General features: G+C 42.6%; 1 protein-coding gene across 1 annotated transcript; it reads left to right on the top strand.

The window, feature by feature from the left end:
- LOC133024209 (protein EFR3 homolog B) lies at window positions 1-27,898 on the top strand. Its single transcript, XM_061091212.1, has 24 exons — window positions 1-127; window positions 549-688; window positions 9,813-9,889; window positions 13,014-13,141; window positions 13,606-13,756; window positions 15,741-15,862; window positions 16,166-16,315; window positions 18,710-18,844; window positions 20,541-20,619; window positions 21,019-21,154; window positions 21,513-21,668; window positions 21,851-21,962; window positions 22,092-22,143; window positions 22,284-22,456; window positions 22,580-22,655; window positions 22,803-22,964; window positions 23,835-23,966; window positions 24,057-24,124; window positions 24,234-24,361; window positions 24,651-24,742; window positions 24,855-24,903; window positions 25,206-25,312; window positions 25,403-25,452; window positions 25,572-27,898. The coding sequence occupies exons 2-24, from the start codon at window positions 682-684 to the stop codon at window positions 25,675-25,677; spliced, it is 2,448 nt and encodes an 815-aa protein (XP_060947195.1). The 5' UTR covers window positions 1-127; window positions 549-681; the 3' UTR covers window positions 25,678-27,898.

Genomic DNA, 27,898 nt, shown 5'->3' on the forward strand with positions numbered 1-27,898 from the left:
CTGTGGGAGCAGTGGGTGGATACATGTGAGTACTGGTTGTCCGGAGGAGGAGAAGCTCTCGTTCAGTGACCGCCTGCCACACGCTTTGAACGGATGCTACACGGATTCTAATCGTGTTCACTTCATGGTGAGTACACGGTGCTGTCCATTAGCAGCTGTAGCAACTAGCTAACGATGCTACCTCCAGGATCAGAGCTAGCTTCGTTTAACAACACCTCTCCCTTTAAATGACGCCGGATAGTCTCGTTACATTCTGTCAATCGTAAGGTAATATTTAAACCTCATCAAAATCTGTGAAAAGTGTTGTTATGGTGGAACAAAGTTACACGAGAAGCAGTGACAGCTAGCATCGCTAATGCTAATTCCATTGACTAGCATCTGTGGAGGTTTTTAAATAAACACCCGGAATGTGATGATATGATGAATATCACTGTTTGTTGTTCTCACCGGACAGAAACGTGTCATTTCGTGTTGTTTCCTGCGTTGTGTCAGGTTTCACTTTGTGTGTGTGAGCGCATCAGCTAACCTGGACATGCTAACTTCCACAGGCCAAAGACAATCCAGCGGTTTTCCTGATTTCCCAACCCGCCGGTGGAGACTCCGCTCCGGCCTGAAGTGCCGCCCATCTCCCCGCCGCTGTGAACCTGGAGGAGCGACGCCGCCTAGTGACGAGCATCCAACATGACAGGTGAGGAACACCCAGCTATTTCAGCAGCAGTTCACCTGAAAGTTCAATGTAGGACAGTGTTGGAATAAACCAGTTCATCACTGCAGATTGTGAACATGTTAAGTCAGAGAAACTTTACATGAATGTTCCAACACTCGTGTGCACATGCATGTGATGTGCGTGTTGCACAGGAATCCCTCACCATGCAGTTTCACACTGAGTTGATATCCAGTGTTTTCCTCATTCTTCGAACATCAAGCCCACGGAGCGAATGCTTGTCCCTCTGTCCCTGCCTCTCTCCACCCTCACTGTCTCTGCGTCTCCCTGTGTCTCTCGCCCAGAGAGAGACTCCCGGTGGATAGTGAGCCCCATTGTGTCGCTGAGATGTTTATTAATGAGAGAGGCGCGCATCGAGAGGAGCAGAGCTGCTGTTGAAAGGACTAACTCGCTAATCTCTCTGTTAATACGGTAAACCTGCCGATGCACTAACATAAATTACCAAGAAGCTCCAGGCCGGAGACGTAGGAGTTGGTTTTCTCCAGCGGTTCTTTGAGAATTTGTGAGTTTGGTTTGGGTTGGTGTCCGCCTTCACACACCAGTTGGACTTGGCTTTTCTGCTCAGGCTTCATTGAGGACAAGTGTGAGTGTGTGAGCATGTGTGTAGTTCTTTATTCCTGACAAACTGGTTAGTTGTGGATGAGAGTGGATTTTGCATTTAGCTTGTTAATCAAGGGCTTGTGAGCTGGATGTTGGGAGTAATCTTATGCAAGTATTACTTTTCAAATTCAAGAATTGTAACCAAAAAAGTAGATGTTGTTAGTCTGAAACTTGTAGTGTTACGTCAGTTTGGGCCTTTTTAGAGGGTTTTCTGTGGTTTGTGTGTGTGCGTGGGTTTGTGTGTGTGGTGTTGTGTGTGTGTGTGTGCTTGTAGGCTGTTGTGTGGTTGTTTGCCTGCCATGCCCTTGCCTGCGCCTGATGTCCCGGCCTCTCAGAGGCTGGCACTGGACTGTCGTATCCTTCTGGACCATCGCGTTGGCAAGGGTAAGTGACAACACCAGCTCCTCTGTTCTCTCCCTGGCTCTGTCGCTGCTTCGACAACACACGATGAGAGAATTGTTCCACTGAAACGTAGAAACTACTATTTGACTTGCTGCAAACTTCCTCCTGTCTTGTTAAAACAAGGCGATGGAGCTTATTTAAGAGCGTGTTAAGGATGCTTTAGCACTCAAGTAGGTAACCATTGGAAGGACCACTGGCTGCGATCAGTATTTAGCACAGGTTGCCGATGGAGCACTTCTGTCTAATTAAAGTGAAGTCTCATTATTTTCCGTCTGGGTCATATTTAATTGCTTTCATCCTTAATCTCGACTGACACATCAACTCTCATTGACAAAAAGGTCTTTGGGGCAGGCACTTTGTTTCTACAGGGGATGTTGGTTCACAAGGGCAAGAGCAAGGAAAACCAAGCATGATTGTGTATGATGACAGCAATCTGAGCAAAATGACCTTGTGATTCAACCCAGGGGGGAAAAAACAATCAAACTAACAGTAATTGTGAAGATACGTTTCTCCTAAATTCTCACAAGGTATCTTAACTTAACAGGATCCAAGCTGTGGCTAAAGGCAGTGGATGCATCTGTACAAAGCTGCAGCTTATGTCTGATTTTGTTTCTATTAATTGCTCAAGTGAGAACAATTTACCACCATCTTGAATTCCTGTTGTAACAGTCCTGATGTAACTCATTCTCATGGACCAATGAGCACTTCTGATACTTGTGAAATCCAGCTTTGGACAGTAGGTTTCTCACATTGTACACTGATACTATCTGGGAAGCGGATTGTTTCTGAAGGTTTTCCGGTTTCATTGCAATTCCATGCATTAGAGCCAGTTATGTAATCAACAATATGAATTATGTCGGTCGTAGTTAAGGCTGTGTGGCGTACGTGGTGCACTCCTCGTCGTGCAGGTGAGAAGCCGGACCATTAGAGCGATATGAGCCAGCTGCTCACCAGTGTTGTTAATGTACTATGGTTGTAGAAAATAAAACCTGGATGAGAATAAAACGGTGATCCGCAACAGTTTTGTTGTTTCTGCTATAGATTTAGTTAAAATGCAAATACTAGAAAGCCTTTTTGATATGTTTTCTCTGCCATCTAAGGGCTCTGATTAGAAAAAAAGAGAGGCTGTAATGTTTTGAGGCTTCCCCCGGCTGCTGCAGCTCTAGCAAAAAATATTTCCAATCCTGTCGAGATGCAGAAAGCAGAAAAGGCAGACATTTTGATGCTTGACTAGAAAATGGATGGAAATGTAGCAGAAAGTTGCATATGCACAAAAGGAAAAACTGAAACTAAGGAAAGAAAGAGGCATGGGACGATTAATGATGGAGAGGAGGGAAAGAGTGACGCCGTCAGGGGGTGGAGAGAGGGGGAAAGGAGATTGCGTGAGTGGGAGGTCTTCACCCGTATATTCCTGATGTGCACTTTCTCTCTCCCTCTCCCCTCTCTCTCTCTCCCTCTCTCCCCCCTTTTCTCTGTTTCGTTCTCTATAAACTGAGATAAAATGATTAGAATGGGGTGGGTGGGTTTGCTTGTGCACCTGCATGGGAAATCTGCACTACCCCTCTAAGAAGGAGCGCTGTTGCAGAAGACAAACGGGGGGAAAATCCAAGGTCATCACGGCAGGCTTCTCTCTGACGCTGCCGCTCAGCCCCCTTCTGTGCCTGTGTTTGTGTGCGTCTGCTCGGCAGGGGGAGTGTGTGTAACTCCTTGCATCGAGCCGAGCTCTGCACCAATCACGACGCACATTCATATGCCTTTTAGCTCCAAGCGCACGTGCACATTTATCCCAGAGTGAGCGGGGTGTGCATGTGTGTGTGCATTCTGAATGCCTCTTGGCACAGCAGTGCGTCTGAATAAACCACTGAAGCAGTATTAAGGAATCCTAGGCTGCCGCGGTGAGAGAGTCCAACATCACGAGTGATGTACGGTAAGAATAACAGCCCTTCCTCCGTTGTGTATTTGTATGCATGTTCCAGCCTTTGTAGGCATGCGAGTAATGTAAAGCATCCAGCGTTAAAGCCAGTTTTCCCACATTCTACAAACAGTGTTTCCTCTGAGCTTTCTCATGACAGACTGCAGTTCTCACTACAGTGTGTCGTCTGCTATACATTATGAGAACTTGGTCTCTTACTGTATGTGGATACTCTTGATTGAATTACAGCATTAGCTTCCAAGGCGACACAAGCTTTCAAGATGTTTATTTTTGGTAAAAGACTTTTATATTTCTTGTTTCCTTCTTTTTATCTTTGAGGTGATAACGCTGGGTTTCTCTGCACTTATCACACAGGCAGCTAACTGTTGTAGTTATGTGGGCGATGTTTGATTTTCTCTCTTATCCTTTCATAGTTTTCCTGATCCTTTAATGATAAATTAATGCTTCTTTGAAAAGTAGTAACGGTGCTGAACCAAGTTAAAACCTGAGACAATGTCCTCGGTGAAATGTTGTCTGTCGATCTGGTGTTTCTGGGACATGTAGATATATGGTTCATTGATTAGTGCTAATTAAAAATGTAGGCGGCTTTGCTTCGAGTGTGCCGAGTATTGATGGAAAACAGATTTCGGTTAGCAGGCTAATAAATCATCAGCCCAGACACGGGAGGATCATGTTCCCTTCACTGTGCACTGCGCTGGTGAGCTACTGTGTGCAAGTGTCTGCACTCGAGACCCTCGCAGCCCAGCGTCAGTAACTGTTGTGATTCATAGTGTGTCGGCTCATTCTTGTGTCTCAAGGATTTTCTTGGCTGCTGCGTCTGTTCATCAGAGTGTTTGTCGTATTATATCATGCCACGTTCGCTACCACCCACATGGGATTGTACACTATGCTATGGATCTGACTTGTGTACAGGGGTTGATGGCAGAAAAATATGTATTTACTCTGTGTGTGCTGCTGCAACGTGCGTGGACACTGTGTATGTGTCAGTAGCGTGGAGACGCGCTCGTCGTGACAGAGTGAGGGGGGGATAAATTCACGTTGTGGTTACGTATGCAGTGAATGTGAATAGCTTTCCTCCTCTGTATGCATTAGTGACAGGCAGCAGTTGAATTAACCCCCAAAGCTATCAGCCGTGATGCTCACCTTCTCCGCTCATCTGCTATGCAGCTCTCCCAAACTCAGCGGGCGACAGCTTGTGTGCATCTCCGTTGGTTGTTGAATTAGACTTGTTCCTCATTTGCCTACACTCTCCTCACCACTGTGCGTGTTAGTAGTTCCTGTTGTGTACTTGCATTTTGTACACTACACTACATTTTGCATGTGTATCCACTGGTCAAAGATGTTTTGCCCCTCGTTTGCTGATTTCCACCCCCACCAAGGGCAACATGCTTTGGGACCATTGTGAAAAGTGTCATGTATTTTGCACAGGTGTTTACAGCTTAAAGCTGCACAAATACAAAACAGAGGTAAATACTGTTTGCTTGAGAATGTGTATGGGCTTGAGTGCATGACCCCAGGTGAAGGTGAGGTATAAATGTGTATTTGCAGTGTGTGTCCCCCCCCACACTCTCTCATGCACATGATGGGAAACACATTAACACACACTGATCCAAAATGCAGGGCATCACAGCTATATTTAGTCTCTCTTCTCAGCCACATGAATTTTGGTACAGCAGCTTTATGGAAGCAGGTGCAGATGTGTTACTGCACTCAGCCACTTGTCACACACACTTGCCTTGTGTGAATGTTCAAAGTCCTATAAAGAAGTGATTGATGTAGGTTTTTTTGCAAATCAGGGGCCATAAATTGGCCACAATTTGCACAGAGGAGCCAATTATATGTCCAACATCCATGCACAATTCCTGAATCAGCAGGGTACACATTAGTCATTCCTTGTTTACTATTCACTCTAAAGCTTTAAGCAAAGCCACACATCATTGAATATATTCTGAAAATTGTGGCTGACATAATATTTATTAGCTAATTGTAACATTTCTTGTGAGTGGGTGACTATTTGATTTTAGCTGGGGCAACTGGCCCCCCTGGGTCAGCCCCTGTCCTTTTTGAATGTTTTTGATTTGTGGTGCATTAGTGGTCACTGCTGATGTGTGTGTGTGACCCACAGTGCACAGCCCTATTAACACTTGTACATGCTTGTGTTTAATTATGTCATGTTCAAACTTGTCTTTCAGAACTATGTAATTTTTGTTTGGCCCAATTTTTCTCCCTTCAGCATGCAGTTATTTTTCCTCCTGCCTCTTAGTCTCACCCTAGGAAATGTTAAGCTGAAATCCTGTGGGACATGGAGAGTGTAATCTGTTAATGTACCAGCCCATTGTTAGGGATAAAAATAGCACTGTGATTGGCTGGCCCCTTGCTGTGCTGACTGGAGGGGTGGAGACCCCCCTCAACATGTGTGTACTTAAGAACATTTGAATTCCAAGCATTCAGTGACACAAGTAGACATTAGCTCCTCCTCCTCCTCCTCTATTATCTTGTTCTTCCTACTAACAACCAGTAATTCATCGTTCCTCTGTTTTTCACACTCCTCGAAGTGTGTGCGACCATGTTTGTGTGTGGGTTTATGTGCGAGTGTGTATGGACGAGCTCGTTGTCCAGCGCCTAAATGTGTTGTCAGCTCGCCATGCAGAGTGGGCGGATGTCGTGAGATCCCCTGCTATGTTTGCTTTACACCACTGTCTTCCAAATTCCTGTCCACCCACCGTTTTGCTCTCTCTTAGCTTTTAACACATTAACCCACCATAACCAGCACCAGAGGCACACAACTACTGACAAAACACTACACTTTCACATCACTGGAGTACTGGAAGCAGAATATGTGAATGTGGAGCCGTTTTCAGACATGAGCTGCAGGTAAAATCCATAAAATTGGCTACAGAGTTTACCCGGAGTTTGCCTTTCACACATGCACAACACATCGGGAGGTTCTGAGAAACTGCAGAGTGTCTCACGCAAACATTTGCGTTCACACATACACGATGCAAGATTTAGGTGAAAGGAATCTACTGACAGAAATTGAATATAAAATAATCCTAGTGATGTTTTCACTAGTGTGTTTCATTTAAATTGTACAAATTGTTGACATCTGTTCAGTATGTATCAGGCCATTTTTCTACTTGCTTGCAAACAATGGCAGCACCTTTTTAAGGTCGCTTGTCAAAATGCGAACAATCCAGGACCTTGCCAAAGAACGTAACTTACTTATAACTTATTGCGGTGCACAAGTCAAGTAAGTATTCTTTTCTTCTTGCACCACAAGAGTAGGGAATGTAAGTGTTAAAATTATTGAGGATATTTGGATCAATAGCCCCATTTCAAGCTTACTGTCCTGTCAATAAACATGAAATACTTAATAACAAAAAGAGCCGAAATACAAGCAAATATATAGAACTTATTTTTATAAATGCAGATACTGAAATGTCTTTAAAGGCTTATATCAGCCTTTTGTTTTTTTTAATGACCAACCGATAATTCAGTCAAGCTTTACTTTCCTCTCCTGCTGACAGAGAGGACAGGACAGATTAATACTGGACAAAGAAATTAGCAGCACTAATCTGTGACTCATTCAATCCATCTGCCCCTTCACACTACCATCTCCGTCATATTTTCCGTTCTCCCCTGCGTCCCTGTCCCTCTTTCTGTGTCCTCCACCTTTTCCTCCCTACACTCGGGACCTGCCTCATTTTCATTAATTCAGTGGGCTACTCCCACTCTCAGGCCCCCAAGCCAATACAGGAAGGATGATAGAGTGAGGTGGATGCAGGTTGGGTGGATGCAGGAGGAAGAGAAGGAGGGAGGGACCATTACAGAGGCCTCATTAGTGTTTGAAGTGATGGAGGAGCTCTCTGCTATGAATAGACACACAGATAAGCCTGAACACCAGCAGAGCTCCTGCTGTGGAGTTCAGCAGAACTTTTAGAGAGGAGAAAGAAGAAGCCTTGAAACAGAAGGGCCCCTCCTCTGAGGTGTATGTCACTGAAAACACACTACAAGGCCTGTTATTGTAGTGAGTTTAGCCCGGAGGAGGGATTTTTTATTGCTTTGGTTTAGAGGACGGCCTCTTACAGTACTTGTATGTCTAACCAATACCATGTCAAGGCCACGTAGTCCTGCGTTTGACAGATAATATTATTTTCACGACAACCGACGCTAGTGTTAAACAAAAAAATTGTGTTTTGTGGATTTTTGCTGCGGAACTTCATGTCCTGCCTCCTGCATGCTCTACCTAGATGCCCCCCCCTCACCTGAATCTTCTGGACATTTTCCTGTTGTGAACGTGTCTGGTCTGACTCTGAGAATTTCCGGCTGCTTTCATCCTAAGTGAATGGCAAAGTTTATTTCTGAAAACGGCTATAGTTTGTTATTGTTTTCCTCATCACAGAATATTTGGGACTGACTAAAACAGAATACTTAACTAAATCTGCAGCTTTTATTTGTCTTATATGATGGCTAACTGGTGCTTGTTGGTTTAAGGCTGGTGGTCGAGAAAACAACAAGCAGTTTGAAGACAAAACCTTAATCTTATGGACATTTTGGATGATGATTTATAGATAAAATGTAAGCTGAAATAAGATTGTACCGCAAGTCCCTGGAAATGTGTCTCTTAATATCAGCTGTATGGCGCAAGAATCATGGTTGTTGCTCGTCTTGCACATTATTTCTTGTGGCAGGGCTCAGCCTGTCATTGCACGTCGGTGAGTCAGGCATGTGGCTGCTGATTGCCTCCATCATCTGTGAAGATGTGCTCAGTTGGTTCATTTTATATTGAGAATATAATGTCATTATGTTTTCGAGACGTGTAGCTCCAGGTGACTGTTTGTTTATATGATTTTAGTCCCCAAGGAGGCTGAGAGCGTCTCATCGTGTGGATGGAGCAACATGAACCTTTTTTTCTTTGGGATAATAGAAGGAAGGAAAATGAGGTTGAGGTTAAGGAACGAAGGAAGGAAGGACGGTCGAAAAGAAGATTGTTTTGCTTCGGTCTATCCCACACTGAATTTTTCTTATGTTTGTTTGAAGTGTCCGTCTTTCATATTATTTATTAAACGTGAGTCCACTGCTGACACCGCAATGACCTACTTTTTCCCCCATTCCCTTTTACGACTTCTAAACTCGTATATCTTTGTTTAATAACTGCAGCTTTATTTTATTAGTTGTAATGGAGAGCTATGTGATTGGTTATAGTAATTCATTTGTTGTTCTTTATACATTTTAGATTATTCCTCTTTTTTCTCACACGGTCCTCTTATGACTCACCACTGCTGAATTCCCTCAGCCAATCAGAATCCACCTCTCGCTGGCTTTCTCCTCGTTGCAAAAAAAAAGGCACTTGTCTCTCCAAGGCTGTCTTGATTTAGAGAGAGTGTGTATGCCTGTGACTTTGTGTTTTGCGTGTGTATTATCATCAGAGCAGCATTGTTGTGCCTGTAATTGTCTTGTGACCTGATTCTTTTTACACTGGGTCTTTTTCGACAGGCTTTCACATGGGTTACCTTCACTTAGCATGCAATTGTGTGGGAAAATTAAGGTTGTTTTTGTAAAAATAAAAAGTGCAAACACAGACTGTGGAGGGGCTGACTAAGCTTCTGTTTTCCTGAAGCTCTCTCTAAACAAGAATATATCTCAACGTTTTCACTTTTGGATTCAGCAGTTTGAATGATGGCATCGTGCCAGTACTGTCATCGGTGATCAGCGCTTGGCAGCTCTTTTCTTGCCGAGCGTTCGACCATGAAGTTTTGTTACTGCTTTGCTTTTTGTCCTGATATAATTGAAGTTATGCTCGGAGTATCTTTCGGTCCTTATGTTCTCCTTTGTAAATTCCTCACATTTTTACACTGGCTGATGAATTTTTTTTAACCTTTCACAGCAGGCAGCTGCACCTACTAATACAACAAAAAGATAAGGCCTTAACATATTGGCAAGAAGACTGTTAATTTCAGTGTGCTGCTACAGCTGGGTTTATACCTTATTACTATTGCACTGTGTCCTCTCATTTACACAGACTCATACGGGATAGAAGGATTTTGCTACAACAGCTCTTTGTTTTTGTCGCATTTCTGTCAGTCCCAGTGGAAAAGTCTAATTGATTATCTCTGTCTCCCCCTTTGTTTTCCTCCGTCCTCTCCTCCTCAGGGGTTTGTGGTTGCTGCGGGGCTCTCCGGCCTCGGTACAAGAGACTGGTAGACAACATCTTCCCAGAAGACCCAGAGGTGAGAAGCTCCAATGACACTCTCTGTTTCTTGATTTATCGCTTGCCTTGCTGTCTCTGATAACCATTTCTGTATGTATAGAAATTATGTGGAGCTTACTAATGCACTGTCTGAATGTGAGTAGAAGTCGTTGTCTTAAAAAGGCACCATCATAACTATCAATGGTTTCTATCAGATATCAGTCAGATACAGACTCAGATAAATGGATTGTTGTGTTTGCAAAAATTTGGCAGATACATTTAGTTCAATTCTTTATGTTTTCCTCTGTGCGTGCCACATATTACTGTATGTCCATTATGACTGTAGCTAGAAGGAGAGCTAGCGTAGCATGAAGCTAAACACAAATGATCAAGACAGATGTTACCTTAACCTCAAAAGAATGATCCTACTCTCTTCCACAAATTGTAGGTTATTCTTTACTTATTATTACACTAGTGTTGAATTGGTACTTCATATCGGACAATACCTAATGTCCAGGTACCCGTATTGGTATCAGGACTGAAAAAGGGGGATCAGTACATCCCCAGTAGCTGAGTCGGGTGATTATAAACAGTGACGTGTTGGATAAGAATTGCGAAGTTGAGGTGATGAAACAAGTTGTACCAACTCCACACAAAACTGTCCTATTTACAGCTGTCGGTGTCAAAGCACAGACCTCTTCTTTGCCTCCACTTCCTCTGATTAACTGAGATCTGTCACAGATGACTCATGAAGTGGATGAAGATGATCAGAAGTGCCTCTGTGCTGCTGCAGTAACCCACTTTACCTGTCAGATCTGTGGCCAACACTGGAAGTACAGGGGACAAAGTAGCACACGTCTGTCCTTGTTGTGTGTGTTTGTGTGTGTGTGAGTAGATATACGCCTGCATACTGCGACACCCCCCCCAAAAGAAATAGTTTCTAAGTTTGAATTTAAGCTGCTACAACCTTCTCAAGAGTTCATGGTTGTGTTGGTGTGCTTGGCCTTCAAGCTGTTTTGTTGTGAGAACGCTGCTGCTTGGCAACACCAACATGAATGCTAAAGTTATTAACGGAATGAAAGCAAAACTATGTAGCAAGTTTGTAGGTGAGTAACCTAAACCTGGAATTTCCGAGGCACAGAGGAAAGATATCAACATTTTCCTATAACATATTATAAAATTCTGAAGAAAAACTAAAATTAAAATGTTAACTTACATCCAATGAGAAATCAACTTCCATGGGCTTCAGAGCTTTCAAAATATCCTAAGGTGAGCAGACCAAGATGGGGGCATATATATGGTATCTTGTGTAACTAATAGTATCCTACCAGTTTGGAAATGATGTGCTCACATTCACTGTATTTCAGTGACTGATATATGGCAATAGGGTAGTTAAATAAAGGTTGTATCTGTTGCATGTGTGTGCTGTACTCACAAATTGTCACCACAGTATTGCGTAATGCATTGCTAGTTGGAAATATAGTACTTATGTTTACCTGTGAGTTTATATCCGACAGAAGCTTGTGTGCTCCAAAGTACTACATATTAACTCGTATAACAATAACCCAAAATCAGTCTTTTAGATGGACCTTGTTGAATTTTCAGCTGCAATATTCTGCTGTGTGATTGATTATGGCTTCCAGCCACAGGATGTTTTGGAAAGGTGGTCAAAAGCAGCCATCTCTGAATTAACTCTGGTTAGAGAAACAGCGCTTTTCATACCAGACACTTAAATCTGTCATAACTCCAAAGTGCTAGTTCAACTAAAGACATTAATAACCTTGTGTCCGTCAGGTGTGCCAGGAAGCCATGCCAACTGCATCTTCTTCTAACATTAAATCAATCATCAATAATGTTGCTGTTATTATTCCTGTGCCTTTCCTGTTATGACATGTCAAACTTAAATTGCACTCAAGAGCACACACCTCCACCAACGACCAGCTGTTAAATTCTGCAACTTATCCGTCACGTTTGTTTTCTCGACATAGCTGTGTAACAATTGAAGCTGTTGATTCCCTACGGAATCCACACAATCTAATCTACATATTGGTAATGGTAGCAGGTCAAATCAGTCCAGTAGTCTAAGAGAAATCCTCCTGACCGATCGAAACATCACCTCCTTGGCAGTGGTGATGACCTGTCTGGTGGAGATAATAGCAATGCAAGAAGAAGAATTGGACACAATCCAAGACACATGAAACCATATCTTCAGTCCATTGTCTGGGTTCATACTTGGCTCATATCCCATCCTTTCACCAAGTTTTCTGGAAATCCATTAATGTAATCCTCCTGACAAGCAAACGACAAACAAACAAATGAACTGGTAAAAGCATGACCTCCCTCAGTGGAGGTTACTAGAAGGGTGAGTGCATACTTGCACATTGTCAAACAAAGTTGGAAAAAAAAAACCTTGGTTCTGGGTGGAAATAGTTTTTGAGTAATCCTGCTAAGAATCCTACAAATGTACTTGGCGGAGGAACAGCAAATTAATGAATAACAACTGTGTCACACCTTCAGTTTTAGGGTCATGATTTGTTCATGCTGACTCACTGTCACACTTAATGTCTTACTGGGACAATTGAGAACTGAGCCATCCTTAATGTTAGTAACATCTGCGCTTTTTATACTATGGTTTTATTATTTGTGTTCATTCTGTTCACAGGACCTATTTATACTTCTCTTTATTCTGTTCTTCTCTGATGTGTTAAAAGTAGAAAAATAAGCACCTGGCTTACAAAGCTTTATTTGGGTGTATTTATAAATGCTCCCAGCCTTCCATCCTAACGTTGTTGTCTTGGCAATGGGTTCAAGTTTTAATCTGACTTCTGTTTAGTTTTGGGAATGTTATGTCCATTGACTGTCAAAATGTAAAGTGATCTCAATGGACTACAGATGTTTTTAGCTCTCTCCTCCCCCTGACCAAATTGAAGAGCAGTGAAGTAGGTCAAGGAGGAAAGCAGATGAAACGTAGTGATCCATTTATACAACTAAAACTTGTTTTTTAGGGAGAACTGCACCCAACTGCATACACATACTGTAGCTGCAAAAAGCTTAGAGATTTGTCTTGAATAATTATGTGAGTGAGAACCTAAAATGATCTTCTGCCGTGTCTTTTTTTTTTTTTTTCTTTCTTCTTTCCTTCCTTCCCGCTGTCATCCTCCCAGGATGGGCTGGTGAAAGCCAACATGGAGAAGCTGACATTTTATGCCCTGTCAGCTCCAGAGAAGCTCGACCGTATCGGAGCTTACCTGTCAGAGAGATTGTCAAGGGATGTGGCCCGACACAGATATGGGTGAGCATCCCCGGTCAATCTGCATTCTAAGTAGTCTCAGGAAAAACATTTTAGGTGAAGAGGCAAGTTGGTCTTTTAAAAATAAAAAAAAGACAGCCTGGCTGCATTAGGATCATTAGCAGTGTTGTTTCTGCACATTCTGCACTTGCCTTATATGCCACAGAAGTTGTAGTCTTCCGTGACTCGCGAACATTACGGCCTGTGATGATCCCTGCCAGCGTAAAGAGCCTGTACAGATTACATTTGCACTTTGCGGAGTCGCTCTGCCTGTGCAGGATGTGAGTCTTCAGAATCGGTGTGGCAGAGATTATCAAACTTTGTATCTGTGACTGTGTGCAGTTAGCCTTTCAGAATATAACCATTAACTCTAATCTCTATATGAAATATACAGTCAAAGACTACATTTGCCTACAGGGTCAAGAGTCTTGCATGATATTTACTTGTGTCTCACTTCTCCTCCTCAGCTACGTGTGCATAGCCATGGAGGCTCTGGACCAGCTGCTGATGGCCTGCCACTGTCAGAGCATCAACCTGTTCGTGGAGAGTTTTCTGAAGATGGTGCGCAAGCTGCTCGAGTCCGATAAACCCAATCTACAGATCCTAGGAACCAACTCGGTGAGTGTCCAGGATTACAATACAAGTTTGATGAAAGTATCGACATCAAAGTAACACCAAAGTGATTACAGACAACTCTAGTGAATACTTGTGGTTAACAGAGTGGGGGACCATAGTTGTTGCATTCACGGAGAAAACAAATGTAGAATCCAACTTGAAGTCTGAGTGACATTCAAAGGATTCACACTTACTGTGGAAGCCAAACAGACAATTTAATGCTACAAATATAGTTTGATAAGCAAAAACCTACCAGCTCATAAAACTTGTGGTAACAAGAGTCATTTTAAAGCTAAGACAAGATTATTTTACAGTTATAAATGTAGACAAATTCCCACATTCTCGAACTGTTAGTCATTAATCTGATTTAATGTGCCTTAGATTCTAAGCTCTTATGCCACATCAAATTCCACCCATTTCAGTGGATTTAGAGGTATTATCTTAATCAGAAGTTAACAGGCTGCATTTACTTTCCCGATTTGACGGCTCAAAGTAAAAGACGTTAACCTCGAGAACGATCCGAGCTCAGCAGGAAGAGTGGAGGGTAGTGGGAGTGATGAGTTCCTGTCACGTGGGAAGCAGCTATGAGTGCTGTTGCACCAGGTCAGCAGAGCACCCATAAAGGAAATCAGATTAGCCGCAGACCACACTGGCAAAGCTCCACAGTCATCTCCACAGATTGACGAGACATGTCAGCCTCTCACTCATAATCTTCCTGCTATCAGTCTCTCGCACCCACTCGCACATGAGTGTTTTCGACTGATGCAAGGCCACACACTCCAGCAAACACCTCAGAGTGCATTCTTCATTGAACATCTCAGTGCAGTTTATCACAATCAATAGTGGAATTTTGCCAATTCTGCTAAATTTTATCTTTGCTTTCAGTCTGTCTTCAGTGGGGATATTGATTAGGGTTAGTTTCAGTCCTAATACACTATCAAGGTAAGCTTCTTCATTCATAAAAATATTTGATTACTGAATTTTTCAGTGCAAAGAAATGTGTAAATGCGCCTCTCCTTTAGTCTTATGCATTATATGGCTCGTCGCATTCAGACTGGTGTCAGAGAGAGGTTAGGGGGGGATTAGGAGAGTTTATAACCAAGGGAATCCAGCCCGACCAGTTTTTCTCACATTCTGTGTCCGTGACCTAAAACCATGCACTGCAGAGCCTTTCCACACATACCCAGCTCTTCAGCACATCACTGTCTGAGTTACTGTTTTGTCCACTGTGCTCGTGAAAAGAAAAAAAGCCTTTGGTTGCAGCTCAAAATGTTTATAACCTCAACTCGTCCATTATCAGTTGAGGTTCTGCAGACACAGATTTGATGCTGCCAGGAAATCTGGGCAGCGTCCGGGTATCAACTGCTGCACAATTTACTGCAGCAGCTGAGCGGCATCACAGGAGCAGTTACGGGTTCACTTCATTAAATTTGCTCAAGGGTACTTCATTTAATCCCAGTAACCACTCTGACAGTGAACTTCGGGAAATGTACTCAACAGGTACTTCTTTAGATACTAATTTTCTCCATAAATTCAGCATTTCTATCCATAGTGCAGCATTTGGGTGACGGCACTCTTTTTGAACGAGGGATTCATGTAATTACATTACATCTCCTTTTATTGAATAGACGGCAGAATTATTGTTAGAGGTTGTTTCCTTTCTAACTTGATTCCAAAGAAGTCTAGTTCATAATTTATTAATTGTCGTGTGGCGTGAAGCTAAATGTCATCGTGTTTAAATGGTGACATTTCTGGCGCAGTGGGAGAGCCCTCCTCTGCTCTGTGCTTTAATTCTTAATGAGATGTTATGGTGCTACAGCTTTGACGTTAATTTGGGAGATATTCACCGGGAGGATTTAGGGTCATTTCATCAGTCAGTTTTTAATTCAGATAAACTATTCATGAACTTGGCATATTAAGGAGCAGATTTATTTATTCCTGCAGATATTTATATTTCTAATCATTTTTCTTTTCCTCCTTCTCTCAGTTTGTGAAGTTTGCCAACATAGAAGAGGACACGCCGTCGTACCACCGCAGTTATGACTTCTTTGTGTCGCGCTTCAGTGAGATGTGCCACTCCAGTTACGAGGACCCTGACATCCGCACCAAGTGAGTGAACAGATGCTTGACTGCACCACAGGGAGATATATTAAGTTACTGCTTTTTTATAAGACTATTATAGGAAGTTTATTTTAGACTCCCTCAAAGTACCCCTGCCTGTGAACATTTCTTTCTTATCTGACAAAATTAAATCTTTTGAGTTATTTTGTCATCTGAAAATAGAAATGTCATCTCTGGACACTTAAATATAACCTTGGATAAAACACGAGGCAAACACTGACGCAATTATAAATACAATCATCCATTTTAAGAATCACTCAAATGATCTGTGTCTATGTTTGTTGCCTCCAGGATCCGTATGGCAGGAATCAAGGGTCTGCAGGGTGTGGTGAGGAAGACTGTGAATGATGAGCTCCAGGCCAACATCTGGGACCCTCAGCACATGGACAAGATCGTCCCCTCTCTGCTTTTCAACCTGCAGAGTGGAGAGCGTACAGAGAGGTGAGCACCCACAAGGAAATTGAGAACTGATTTGTCTCCAGTTTATCAGACCTATGGAAAATATATAATGGATATTAAGCCAACTCTGTTCAGATGTGGTATTAAGATGCGTCTGGTGATCTGATAACAAGTGGACAGGTGTGAATGCACCTAAGATGCATTTAGGACACATTTGAGATCGGATCATCAGACCACATTCTGAGGTGATCTACGATGCATGTGGCTGCCTTCTTTAAGCGGTGTGAACACAAATTCATGTATGTCACGTTGAACTTTGTTATCTTCTCAGGGTTTCACATACAACATCAACATTGAGCACCACATATTGATTTTCTACTTTTGTTTCTATAGTATGGTATTATCTTATTTCATTGAAGATGCTTTCATTCACTTAGCCCCTCCGTGCTCCTCTCTCTCTCTCTCTCTTACATTGACACCTCACTGGGGCTGTCACTGCATGTCATGTCAAGTTTGACATGACGTGCAATATTCAAATACCACCCCTGCATCCCCCGGTCACTACAGAGCAGATTATTTTAGCTTCTTTCCTGGATAGTTGGAGGAAGTGGAAACAAGTCGGCCATCTTTAAATACACTGATGCTACCATGTTTATCTGTGTGTAACTTTTGCCATTTTATATATATATAGACAAGATTTGTATGGTTTGATTTTGAGAGAATAATTTAGAATTAATTTAAGGTGTACTCTTTATTTCTACATTTCTTCACACGGTATAAGTAACCAGGCTTTTATTTTGAAGGCTTGTCACTAAAGAGACTAGATTGTCAACCTGGGGTGAGAAGATTATTGACCTAAAATGAATCCGCGTTGACCCGTCGTGCCTCCGTCACACAGTCCACAGCCGTTGCTCTGTGGCCTACCGGTGCTGTTTGTCTGCTTCGGACATATTTGTCCTGGCAGTCTAGCCAGGCATCATCCACGTCATTCATCATCACTGTCATCACTGACTCAATCCCCTGACAGCATCGCTCCCCTTACGGGCGTCTGTTTCCCCACATGCAGCATCCAGGCACAGAAACCTGGAGTTGGGGAGAAAATCTGTAGAAGAAAGGGTGAAAAGAAAACATGGACAGAAATGTCGCAATCAGTCGAGAGTAACGGCGTCACAAGGGTTGGGGGCAGGACCAGGCCAGTGAGAGATGCAGAGTTCCTTTATATTAATATTCCAAACCCTGAAATTGTATGTTTGACGTCAATGCCGCTATTTGAAATAACAGGAGCAAAAGGGGGGAAATAGCAAAGGACTGGGTGGAGGGTGGGTAAAAGAATACAGCCCAATGAAATGTGGCGGTAATTGTAATGAAGAAGCAGATGGAGAGAAAGAGACAGATTTCCCACCATGCTTTGCTCCCCTCTGTGTAAGTTGTGACGTCTGCCCCTGCTGTGCATCCTCTATTCCTCCTTACTGACTTAAGCCCTCACCAGTGACGAAACCAGCAGCAGTGAGGTCAGGTCGAACTCACAGATGGTGCATTTTCTCTACATTAATGTCCACACATGTTCATTTAAAGATGAGGCACAGTTATATCTTCTGATGACTCAGAGAGAGAGAGAGAGAGAGAGAATTTATTTCTGACACCTCATGTCTCAGAATATATCATGTGTGGGAACTCAAATGTCTTTTAGTTTCACACCAATGCAATTGCCATTTCGATTGTTAAAATTGAACTCTTTATGTTCCCTAAATAATTTCCTGCCCGATATTGTCTCAGCAGAAAATATAAACCTTTCAACACTTCACCTACAGATTTCTACATCATCTGACCAAAGGAAAGTTTCTTCTGTCATGTTTATGACATTAAACTGTTATATCAATTATATATTCTCCTTGGCTTTGTGAATTTCATCTTAGTTAGGGGAGTCACTGGGAGACAGGAAGTCCCATTTCCTCCACAGCAGCAGGAGCAGGACAGATGAAAGAGTCGGGGTCTTTAATAAATAATGCCATCATTGGTGGACCACCCGAGGCTAGTCATGACCAAGTAAGAGTTATGGAGGAGGTTTTAACTATGCATGAGGATAAAGAAGGCTGGAGCGACTGAGAGCATCGACACACACTCACACACACACACAAACAAAACACGAGGGCAAATACATCCACTTAATATTTACTGCAGAGAGAGAATTCACCTCAGGAGTGAAGGCTGCAGCACTGCACAGTGTTTTCTGTGGAAAACATGGAGCTTTGGTGTAAGTGTTACTGTTGTTGGGTTGAACTCGTTCCAAACACTCGTTTCTCGTCCCTTTCATTACCTCTCTGCCCCTCCTAACTGACTTTCCTCTCCCTCTCTCCCTCCCTCCCTCCTGCCCTTTCCTCTCCTTATCTCTCCCTCTTCTTTTCTGCTTTCTCACCTGCAATCTCTCCCCACCAGCCGCTCCCCTTCACCGCTGCAGGCGTCCGAGAAGGAGAAGGAGAGCCCGGTGGAGCTGACGGAGCGCTGCTTCAGGGAGCTGCTGGGACGAGCTGCCTATGGCAACATCAAGAATGCCATCACACCCGTGCTAATGTGAGACAGCCCTGCTCGCTCTTTTATTTACAAGATCTGTCCTTTCCTTCTGATTTGTTCCCTCATGCAGGTTTTTTTTTTTTTTCGGATGCACTCTCTAAACCTGAAGGAGGGCTGCATCCCAGGACTCGACTGCAGTATTTTTAGCTTTACCCACATTCGTGCAAGGGGGCACAAGGTCAATGCAAGGTTATACAGCTGCGAGTGCATGCTTTGCAGAGCAGACATCTTAATTGTATCGCACTGCATATATTTAGATGTCTGTGTCGCAAGGTTATTATATAATTACTATTGTTTTTCTTTCTAAGAAGACATTTTCAACCCGCTGCTTTTTCACAGCTTCATTGTGCCTCTGTCATCTTCTGTGGTGTCTTTAATTATCTTTGAATGTCTCTGAGCCTGGTTTCTCTGTGAGATGAGCTCCTTTGTTTCTCCATCCTTCCTCCACCTCTTTTTTTTATTTGAATCAATGCAGCTCTACTGTTCTTCCTGGAACAAAGTATTTTATTTTGTCTCTACCTGCAACTGTCTGAGCCCTAGACATTCATTTTTATCACTTTTTTAGTGAGTATATTTTTTCAGTCTGTCTTCAGTCCTTGTATGTCCATGAGTATTCATCTTTCCTGCTTTAGACTGTTTTCCAATGGAGTTTTGGTTTGAGAAGTGGATTAGCAGTAAGGTTAATTTATTAACTTGTATTTTATGTGCTTGCAAGAATGCAGCCTAATCTGATAGCCCGCAGAAAATGTTATAACTACTTCATCTAGATATTGAAAAGAATAAAAATTGCAAACTATGATATAAACATTTAAAAAATGCATGCGAAAAGAAAATATAACTTTTCTGGGACGTTTTAAGCCTGTAATGCCTTAATTTATTGATTTCTACAGAATTCCTCTGAAAGCAACTCTAGCTACCGTTTGTTGAGTGTAGTTTATATATTGAATGTCTTTTTCTTTGAACACGCCGGCTCCATCTATTTTCAGTTTTCTCCCAATTTGCCCTCAATTCATCTCACTTGTCATGTTCTGTGTGAGAGCAGCTCTCGTCCATCCATCACTGTCTGTGTCATGCTTTAGTAATTTATGTCCCGACCACTCTCTCTGTTTCTCTACATGCAAAATTATCTCTCTGTTTGACCAATTGTTCAGTTTTAATCATCCTGATCATGTTGGTTGAATGTTTTAATAATAAGTTTTGACATAGATTTTTAATTTATTATTTACAATGATATTTCCCCCCCAAATTCTCCAAATTATGACTCTACATCTCTACATTTTATCCACATAAGCGTCCTGTATCCTTTCCTCATCACACAAAGACAAAAGTATCCTAAGAAGTTGCTCGGACATTGCATACCTCCGCAAAGGCCATCTCTGCATGATAAAAATAATTTTGGATCTATCCGCTTATCTGAATCTGAAAATGTAATGGGCTTTTCCCGTGGGTCATGCCCCACTCCTCCACAAAGTTTCCTTAAATCAGTTCAGCAGTTTTTGCATAATCCTGTATACTATCGAACAGACAAATGTCAATGAAAACATAACTTCCTTGGTGGAGCTCAAATTACACTTTGGGTCTCAGTGGTAGGATTCTGTGGAGATGTATTAGTAGCTACTCTGTATCCCTCTAGGTGCTGTATGATTCCATTTCCTGTATCCTCTTCACTCACCTCTTCCTCTCTGTGTTCCCCCAGGCACTTAGATAACCACTCTCTATGGGAGGGGAAGACTTTTGCGGTGCGCTGCTTCAAAATCATCATGTACTCCATCCAGGTGAGTCGTAAAGTGCCTATATATCCTTCAAGACCTCTTCCCCACCTCCTTCTTTTCTGTTGAACTCCAAGTACAAATGGAATCCTGAAATGTTAAATGTGATTAATGCTGCGCACTTTGTCTTTGCAAGTGGTTGTTACATGATTTAGGGGCAAAAAGTCAAAACATCCCCTGGTAATATGTGGAGTTCTCACTGATTTACAGCAGAAAAAAGCTCAGAGAGACTTTTGCTGATTCCATGGGGCTTCAAACCTTCTCCTTGCAGCTGTGGTCCGGGACCCACTTATCTCAGGACCACAGCTTTTAGAGTTGGCCACCTTGTTGAAGGACTTATCGAATTTCTTCTGTCGCTCTTTCATGATGTTTCATTCAATCATTCCTACTCTGCTTCTTTTTCAGTCTCAGCACTCTCACCTGGTCATCCAGCAGCTCCTCGGTCACCTGGACGCTAACAGCAAGAACTCAGCCACAGTGCGAGCTGGGATAGTGGAGGTTTTGCTGGAGGCAGCTGCCATTGCAGCCAGCGGCTCTGTTGGTGAGTCGTATACACACACACACACACACACACACACCCTGGCCAGCATATGGCAGCATATAGCAGGGCCAACATAAAGAGACAAACGTTCACACTGAATTACACCTACTGTAATGTATAGTTCTAACCCCAATGTGCATGTCTTTGGAGGAAGCCGCAGAAAAACCCACGCAAACACAGGGAAAAACATGCAAAGTGAAACTTGAAACCGGGATTTGAACTGGGAACCTTTTGGGTTTGTGGTGACAGTACTAGCCACCACACAACAAGTCTTCTATCACTCAACATTCATACACTGTCTGCACAATTCAGTATCTTTACCAAGGATGCTCAAGGAATATTTTGTTTGCATCTGCAGGCCCCACAGTTTTGGAGGTCTTCAACACTCTGCTGCGGCAGCTTCGCCTCAGTGTGGACTACGAGTTGACCGGCTCCTACGACGGCAACATCGGCACCAAGATCATCAAAGCTCACGAGGAGCGGCAGCTGCAGGAGGCCGTCATCAGGACCATCGGTGAGTGAGTGGTTGTTGTGATGCTTCGGGCAATGTGAGGGAGTGAGTGGGGGGGGAGGGAGTGGGGGAGTAGGGGAGCCTTTTGCTAGACACGCTCCTGCACTCCTGACAATATTTACCTTGTCTTTATTTATGCTTATACCTGTGTGTTCACATGTTGTTGTGTTTTTTTTCTCCTTCAGGTTCATTTGCCAACACTCTACCAACATACCAGAGATCAGAGGTCATGCTTTTCATTATGGGCAAGATCCCTGTCCCTGGGGTTCACCTGGCTCTGCTGTCCACAGGCTCCGGGTAAATTTTTCTTGCACGTCAAACAGTAAACATATATCTTACCTTAAGCCATTATGTGGATCAGTCAGCAACACACCATTTATACAAAACTGTTTTAAGCTTTAATCGTATTTGCTCTTTCCTCCACAGGCCTGAGGGCACCAGGATGATTCAGATCATGTTGCTGAAGTCCCTGGTTCAGGTTAATATTGATCCCTATCCTATCATTATTCATTAAAAAAAGCTTTGAATCAGTGGCTCTTAATAAAGTTTTGGCTGCTCTTTTGTATCGGTCATGTGTTGTTCGTTTGTAAACTTGAACTGTGCTTATGATTGTCACAGGTGACGGCAGGTTTCCAGACCACCAACATGCTGACTGCGCTGCCGAGCTCCTTCCTGGAGCCGCTGCTGTCCTTCTATCTGACCGAGGATCCAGAGATTCGACTGCTAGTGCTCCAGATCCTCCTCAGTCTGATCGACCGGCACGACAACCAGCCCAAGTTTGAAAACATTAGGTATGTCTTTGCATCTGTGATTATTGTAGGACCTAAGCTGTACTGTACTAGATTTGGTTAATGAGACCACTCTGTGCTTCATTTACAGTTTGTGTGTTCTTGTTGTGTCTTCTCTCTGTGCAGCATCATCTCGGACATCTCCATTCTCAAGCTCAAAGTTGACAAGTGCTCCAGACAGGACAACTTATTCATGAAGAAGGTCTGTCCTCTATCTATAGGTGTCCCCTTTTCAAATTTAATTTACTTCTACTCTGCTTTTCCTATTTTAGATTATATTTCTCTATTACATTTGCACTTGATTAAATAGATTAAAATCTCCCCTTGTCCCTGCTTCCTTTACTCGCAGCATGGCCAGCAGCTGTACCGACACATCTACCTGGGCTGTAAGGAGCAGAGCAGTGGTCCTCAGCACTACGAGACCCTTTTCGCTCTGTTGGGCCTTCTCAGCGTGGAGCTGGCCAACGAAGAGGTGGTGGTGGACCTCATTCGCCTGGCACTCGCACTGCAGGTACAGATGCGCATCCATGCAAACAACTAAGATTTTATTATATTCACATATATATTTCTTTTTTTTTTTTTACATTATACTCCATCATCTTGCACATTAGGAGCCAGAGTCTGAGCCGGGGGATGGAGCTGCGTTAGCGAGGTCCCGCCGATACATGTGCTCGACCAATCACGAGTCTGTCTCAGCTGTTAATTCAATTTAAATAGCATCAAATAACAAATTAAACTTCATCAGGAAAATTAATAGTTGGACATGCAGCAGTATGATAAGAACTGCCTGGTATGATAGAAAATCCTTTCCACTAACATGGAGGAGGCAGGATTTATTAACTATACTGCAGCCAGCCACCAGGTCGAGATGCTTTGGCTTCACTATTGGGGAGCAGTCATGTCGTCCATCTTCATGTATACAGACTGCCAATATTATTGTGTTTTCATGGTCAGTGTTGTGCTAAACTAATTATTTCATCTATGAAGCACTGGTCTAAATGAAAAAAGTGAACAAACAACGTGACGTCTGGACATGTTAAAGACAGAGGTGGAAAAAAACCTGTATCTTCCATTTTCTCTGGATCCACTCCAAACTTGAATGGGTCATTATCTACCTCCACATAACATTTCATGGATACTGGATGAGTAGTTTATGACTCATCCTTTTGACACAGACAGACAAACAAATAGCAATGAAAACACATCCACCCCGTCGAAGATGATAACCTCCTTGGCAGACGTAATAACGGTGCAAGAAGAAGAGTTGGACTCAGCCCAAGACGCATTAAACCACGTCTAAAGTCTTTTCTCTGACTCGAGTTGAAAAAGCTTAGAGAGTTGGTCAGGTACAGTGTTTAACAGAGCTTTGTACCCTGTGCAGGACCTGGCTCTGTCCACCGATGAGGCCATGCCTGTTTACAACCGCTGTGCTGTTCACGCCCTCGCCGCCGCCTACCTCAACCTCATCTGCCAGCTCACCACCGTCCCAGCCTTCTGCCAGCACATACACGAGGTCTGGACTCCTGTCTTTATTTGTTATACATGTGTCTGAATACCAAGAACATGTGTGTTAACAAACTGCTTTTCTCCTCTGCCCCTTCAGGTGATTGAGGTCAGACAGAAGGAAAGTCCCCACCTTCTACCTGAGGACGTTTTCATTGATGACCCCAAGTACGTACCTCGTTCCACATTCAGTTCTCCTTCCTCCCAGTGTTGAATTTGAAAATTAAATATTCAGTACTATCATTGAAAACACCCACCTCTCCCTGCTTTTTCCTAGGCTGCCTTCCTCACTGGAGAAGGTAGAAGGGGATGTTTTGTTCCTTCAGTCGAAGATCACCGAGGTTCTCGGAGGCAGTGGTTACAACACAGACAGACTGGCTACGCCTTATGTCCCTCAGTTTACAGGTGAAAGTACAAACCCCTTGGGTCATAAGTTCAACTGTAGCAAATGGAAGGAACTCTTGAATTGATTGATGTACTTTTCTATTCAAGTAAATGGTGTAATGTCTATTTGCTCAAACTACTCCTGTAAAGTCACCACTAAGCTGCTGCTTTAGAATAAATGTAATGGAGCTAAAATAACAGTTACAGTAAGATTTAAAGTAACATTCTGAGAACTGTCCCTCAGTGTTTCAATCAAGCTTTACTACGTTTTCTATAGAAAAACTAATGATCACATCTGCTCTCTTTCCAGATGAGGACCGTCTGTCCAAGAGAAAGAGCATCGGTGAGACCATCTCTCTCCAGGTGGAGGTGGAGTCCCGAAACAGTCCAGAGAAAGAGGAGGTAAAGGCTCTAAAGCTTTGAAGACAGTCTAATGTTCTAAAACTTGAATGTGCAACGTTTAGAGAAGTGACTCAGTTACCTCATGATGTGTTTTTCTTTTTCTCTTCTACAGCGGACACCGGCAGAGGAGATCACATTTGAAACCCTGAAAAATGCCATTGGTTTGTCTATTCACTTTGTAACGTTACACTTATCAACACAGCATCACCACACGTCAACACTTGTTTCCTCAAGTTTGATTTATTTTAAGGTTATAATGTTTCACAACAGAGAAATAAAGTGATGCACAGTCGTAGTAGTTCTGAAGTATTTCTACCAGTATATAAAAGTAATTAAAAATATATATTTATCTGACTCTACTGTTGTATGAACCAAAAATAAAATGTGTGAGTGAGTGCAGAAGAAAAGCAGTAACTCCACGGTGTACCTTTGAAATTAACATTTGGTTTCCGTGTGCCTCTAGTGGACAGTGTTGGTATGGAGGAGCAGGAGAGGGAGCGCAGGAGACAAGTGGTGGAGAAGTTTCAGAAGGCCCCCTTTGAGGAAATAGCTGCCCACTGCGGTGCCAGGGTACGTCAGAAACATTTAATCTTGTTTTGATGTTTTTCTTGTTTCAGCTTCTTGCAGGTTACCTAATACGATTTATTCTTTCTTGTCCAGGCAACTCTACTGCAGAGTAAACTAAATCAGATCTTTGAGATCACAATCAGGTAAAAGACGGAGCTTTGACATAATTGAATAACGTTTCTATAAAGAGTAATAATGGCAGTCATGTGATGATGATGATGATGATGATGACGACAGCGATCTGTCTCCTCTCCACATCCAGACCCCCGCCCAGCCCATCTGGAACCATCTCGTCAGGTTACGGCCAAACTCAGAGTCGATCCGTGCCCATCTACGAGATGAAGTTCCCTGACCTGTGCGTGTACTAAACCACGGAAAAGATGCAAACCAATCCTCACTGTAAAAGCATCAGAACCAAGGATGTGAGGAGAACAAGCCAACTAAAGAGCAAGCCACTTTTTGTTTAACTTAGCTAAGATGACGATTCTTTTTTCTCCCCCTTCTGTGACCGCAGACAAACCTGCTTACGCCAGTAAATGCAGCAGTCATACTTTTTTTATTTAATTCCTTTCAGTTCTTCCTTATATGTGTGTAAAAACTCCACTGGCTGGATTTTTAAGTTGAGACGTTGCCAAGAACTGTGAGTTAAAGAGGATGTGACAGACTCAGACTTTATATTTTATTGGCTTTAGAATGAATTAACCCGTTGCACGCCCAGGAACTGAAACACTACTAATTCTTGACATTCTTTCTGTCCCTTACAGGGTGCCATACTAACCTGAATAACACAACGAGATTGACCAGTCATGTTTATTTTCTCATGATGTTTTATATTGTAATTGTTTTATATATGTTTTGGCCGGGAAGAGAGTATATGAGTTACATTTTAAATTTAAATATTGTTCTTTTGAGTTTGATTGTTGTCTCCCATGTTCTGCAGCTCGTCTTTAGTCTTTTTATCGCTTTTCGTTTTGCCTTTTTAGTGTAACAGCCAAAAGTGCTTCTTTCTTTAACGACGGCTTTTTTAATTTCCTACACCTACTTTTAAGTCTCATTATAATGTTGTCGTTTTTATCTGTGATTGAAATGAAAGATGACTGTGTGTGCTATCCTCCAAAGTGAGTGTGCCTTACGGGTGACTCAAGCTAAGACACAAAAACACACGATTCGTGACCACACTCGAGTTGCGTTTACCAGATCAGACACTAGACAAATAACTAAGGATCCTTTATTATGTTTTTCTTCCCATATAAATGTGTATATACAGAGAAATATATAAATCTTAAAGCTGATGTACAGAGTAGGGATGTTCTCGTGTGTGTGTGTCTGTGTATATATATATTGTATATTAACTCTAATTTTAGACTGCCACTGCACTGATTGTGTCCGTAGATGACGGAGAAAGCTACGTAGTTTGTATTCCGATATTTTTTTTTTTGTTAAAATCTCAAATTAATAATCAGCAACACATGAAATTAAATTATACATTGTTGAGTAGTAATGTTTTGCATCATCACAAGGGCAGAGGATCACATTATTCATGTATTAATGAACACATCTGATCTGCAAGGTTTCAGCACCATCACTCTGACCTGTACCGTGGCCATTCCCCCCCGACTCCTGCTGGAATGAGTTTTCATTCTCTTTTAGACACTTAAACGCTCCAAGCCGTGCATCTTTTTCATACAGCGAGACGTAAGCGAGTCTAAAAGCCATTTTGTGTGTTCGCAAACACACACAGGTATTAAAAAAACTTAAGTATAATGGCAATAAAGTGGCACGAGCCTGGCTGACACGGCCCAACTAGAGGTAGCAGATCCTTTTGTGTGAGTGACGTCGTGTCTTCCGTTGTCGTCGTGCTGTGATGGTTCAGTTTAGTGAAATCCTAAGAGGCCGTCTCTCCCGCTCCCGTGCTTCTGTGACCTGACTGTCTTGTTTGATGTGGAAGATGGCGTTTGGTTTATTCCCTATTGTCATTCGCTGTAGTCCAGTTTTAGTTTTTTTTTTTTACACAATGTGGTGTCCCCCTGTACGTGTATCTATGTCCACACATGCCAGTGTATCAGATTGTCGGTTCATGTTTACCATTTGGTCAGTGTACCTGCATTTATGTGAGTGAGCGTGCACGTCTGAACATTCATGCCGATGTGCGTCTTTGCTCATTAAGACCAAACTCATCACACACAGTTTACAGTGTCTGTCCAGTGGCTCTTTCCACCGTGTTAACGAAGATCAAGCCGAAGCCTTCCAGCGACACGTCGTAGAATAATCTTTTACTCAACCTAGCAATGACGACCGCCCTGTGAACCTGTCAGCTGTGTGCTTGTTGATGTCGCATAGTGTGATATTATTAACTGACGGTAATTCAATCTTACTTTTGTCATTACATGTTTGGTTAATATAGATCTGTTTACAACGTAGTGCTGTAGGTCAACTCTATTCATTCTGTGAACTTTGCACTTTAAAAACTGGATTACCTAGTGACAAAGGCAGCTTTTACGAGGAGAAAATGCCTTATGAGTGTCATACCTGACTCTGCATGCTAGTGATGTTGCTGTGTTGTACAATAAAACTGTCTAAGCATAAAAA

This window comes from Limanda limanda, chromosome 18 (assembly GCF_963576545.1).
Source record: "Limanda limanda chromosome 18, fLimLim1.1, whole genome shotgun sequence".
NCBI lineage: Eukaryota > Metazoa > Chordata > Actinopteri > Pleuronectiformes > Pleuronectidae > Limanda > Limanda limanda.

What these genes read in the sequence shown, in the direction of transcription:
- LOC133024209 (XM_061091212.1), top strand. An exon ending in TCATCATGTACTCCATCCAG is followed by an intron (nt 20,620 to 21,018) that starts GTGAGTCGTAAA and finishes CTTCTTTTTCAG; the next exon opens with TCTCAGCACTCTCACCTGGT. An exon ending in TGCAGCCAGCGGCTCTGTTG is followed by an intron (nt 21,155 to 21,512) that starts GTGAGTCGTATA and finishes TTGCATCTGCAG; the next exon opens with GCCCCACAGTTTTGGAGGTC.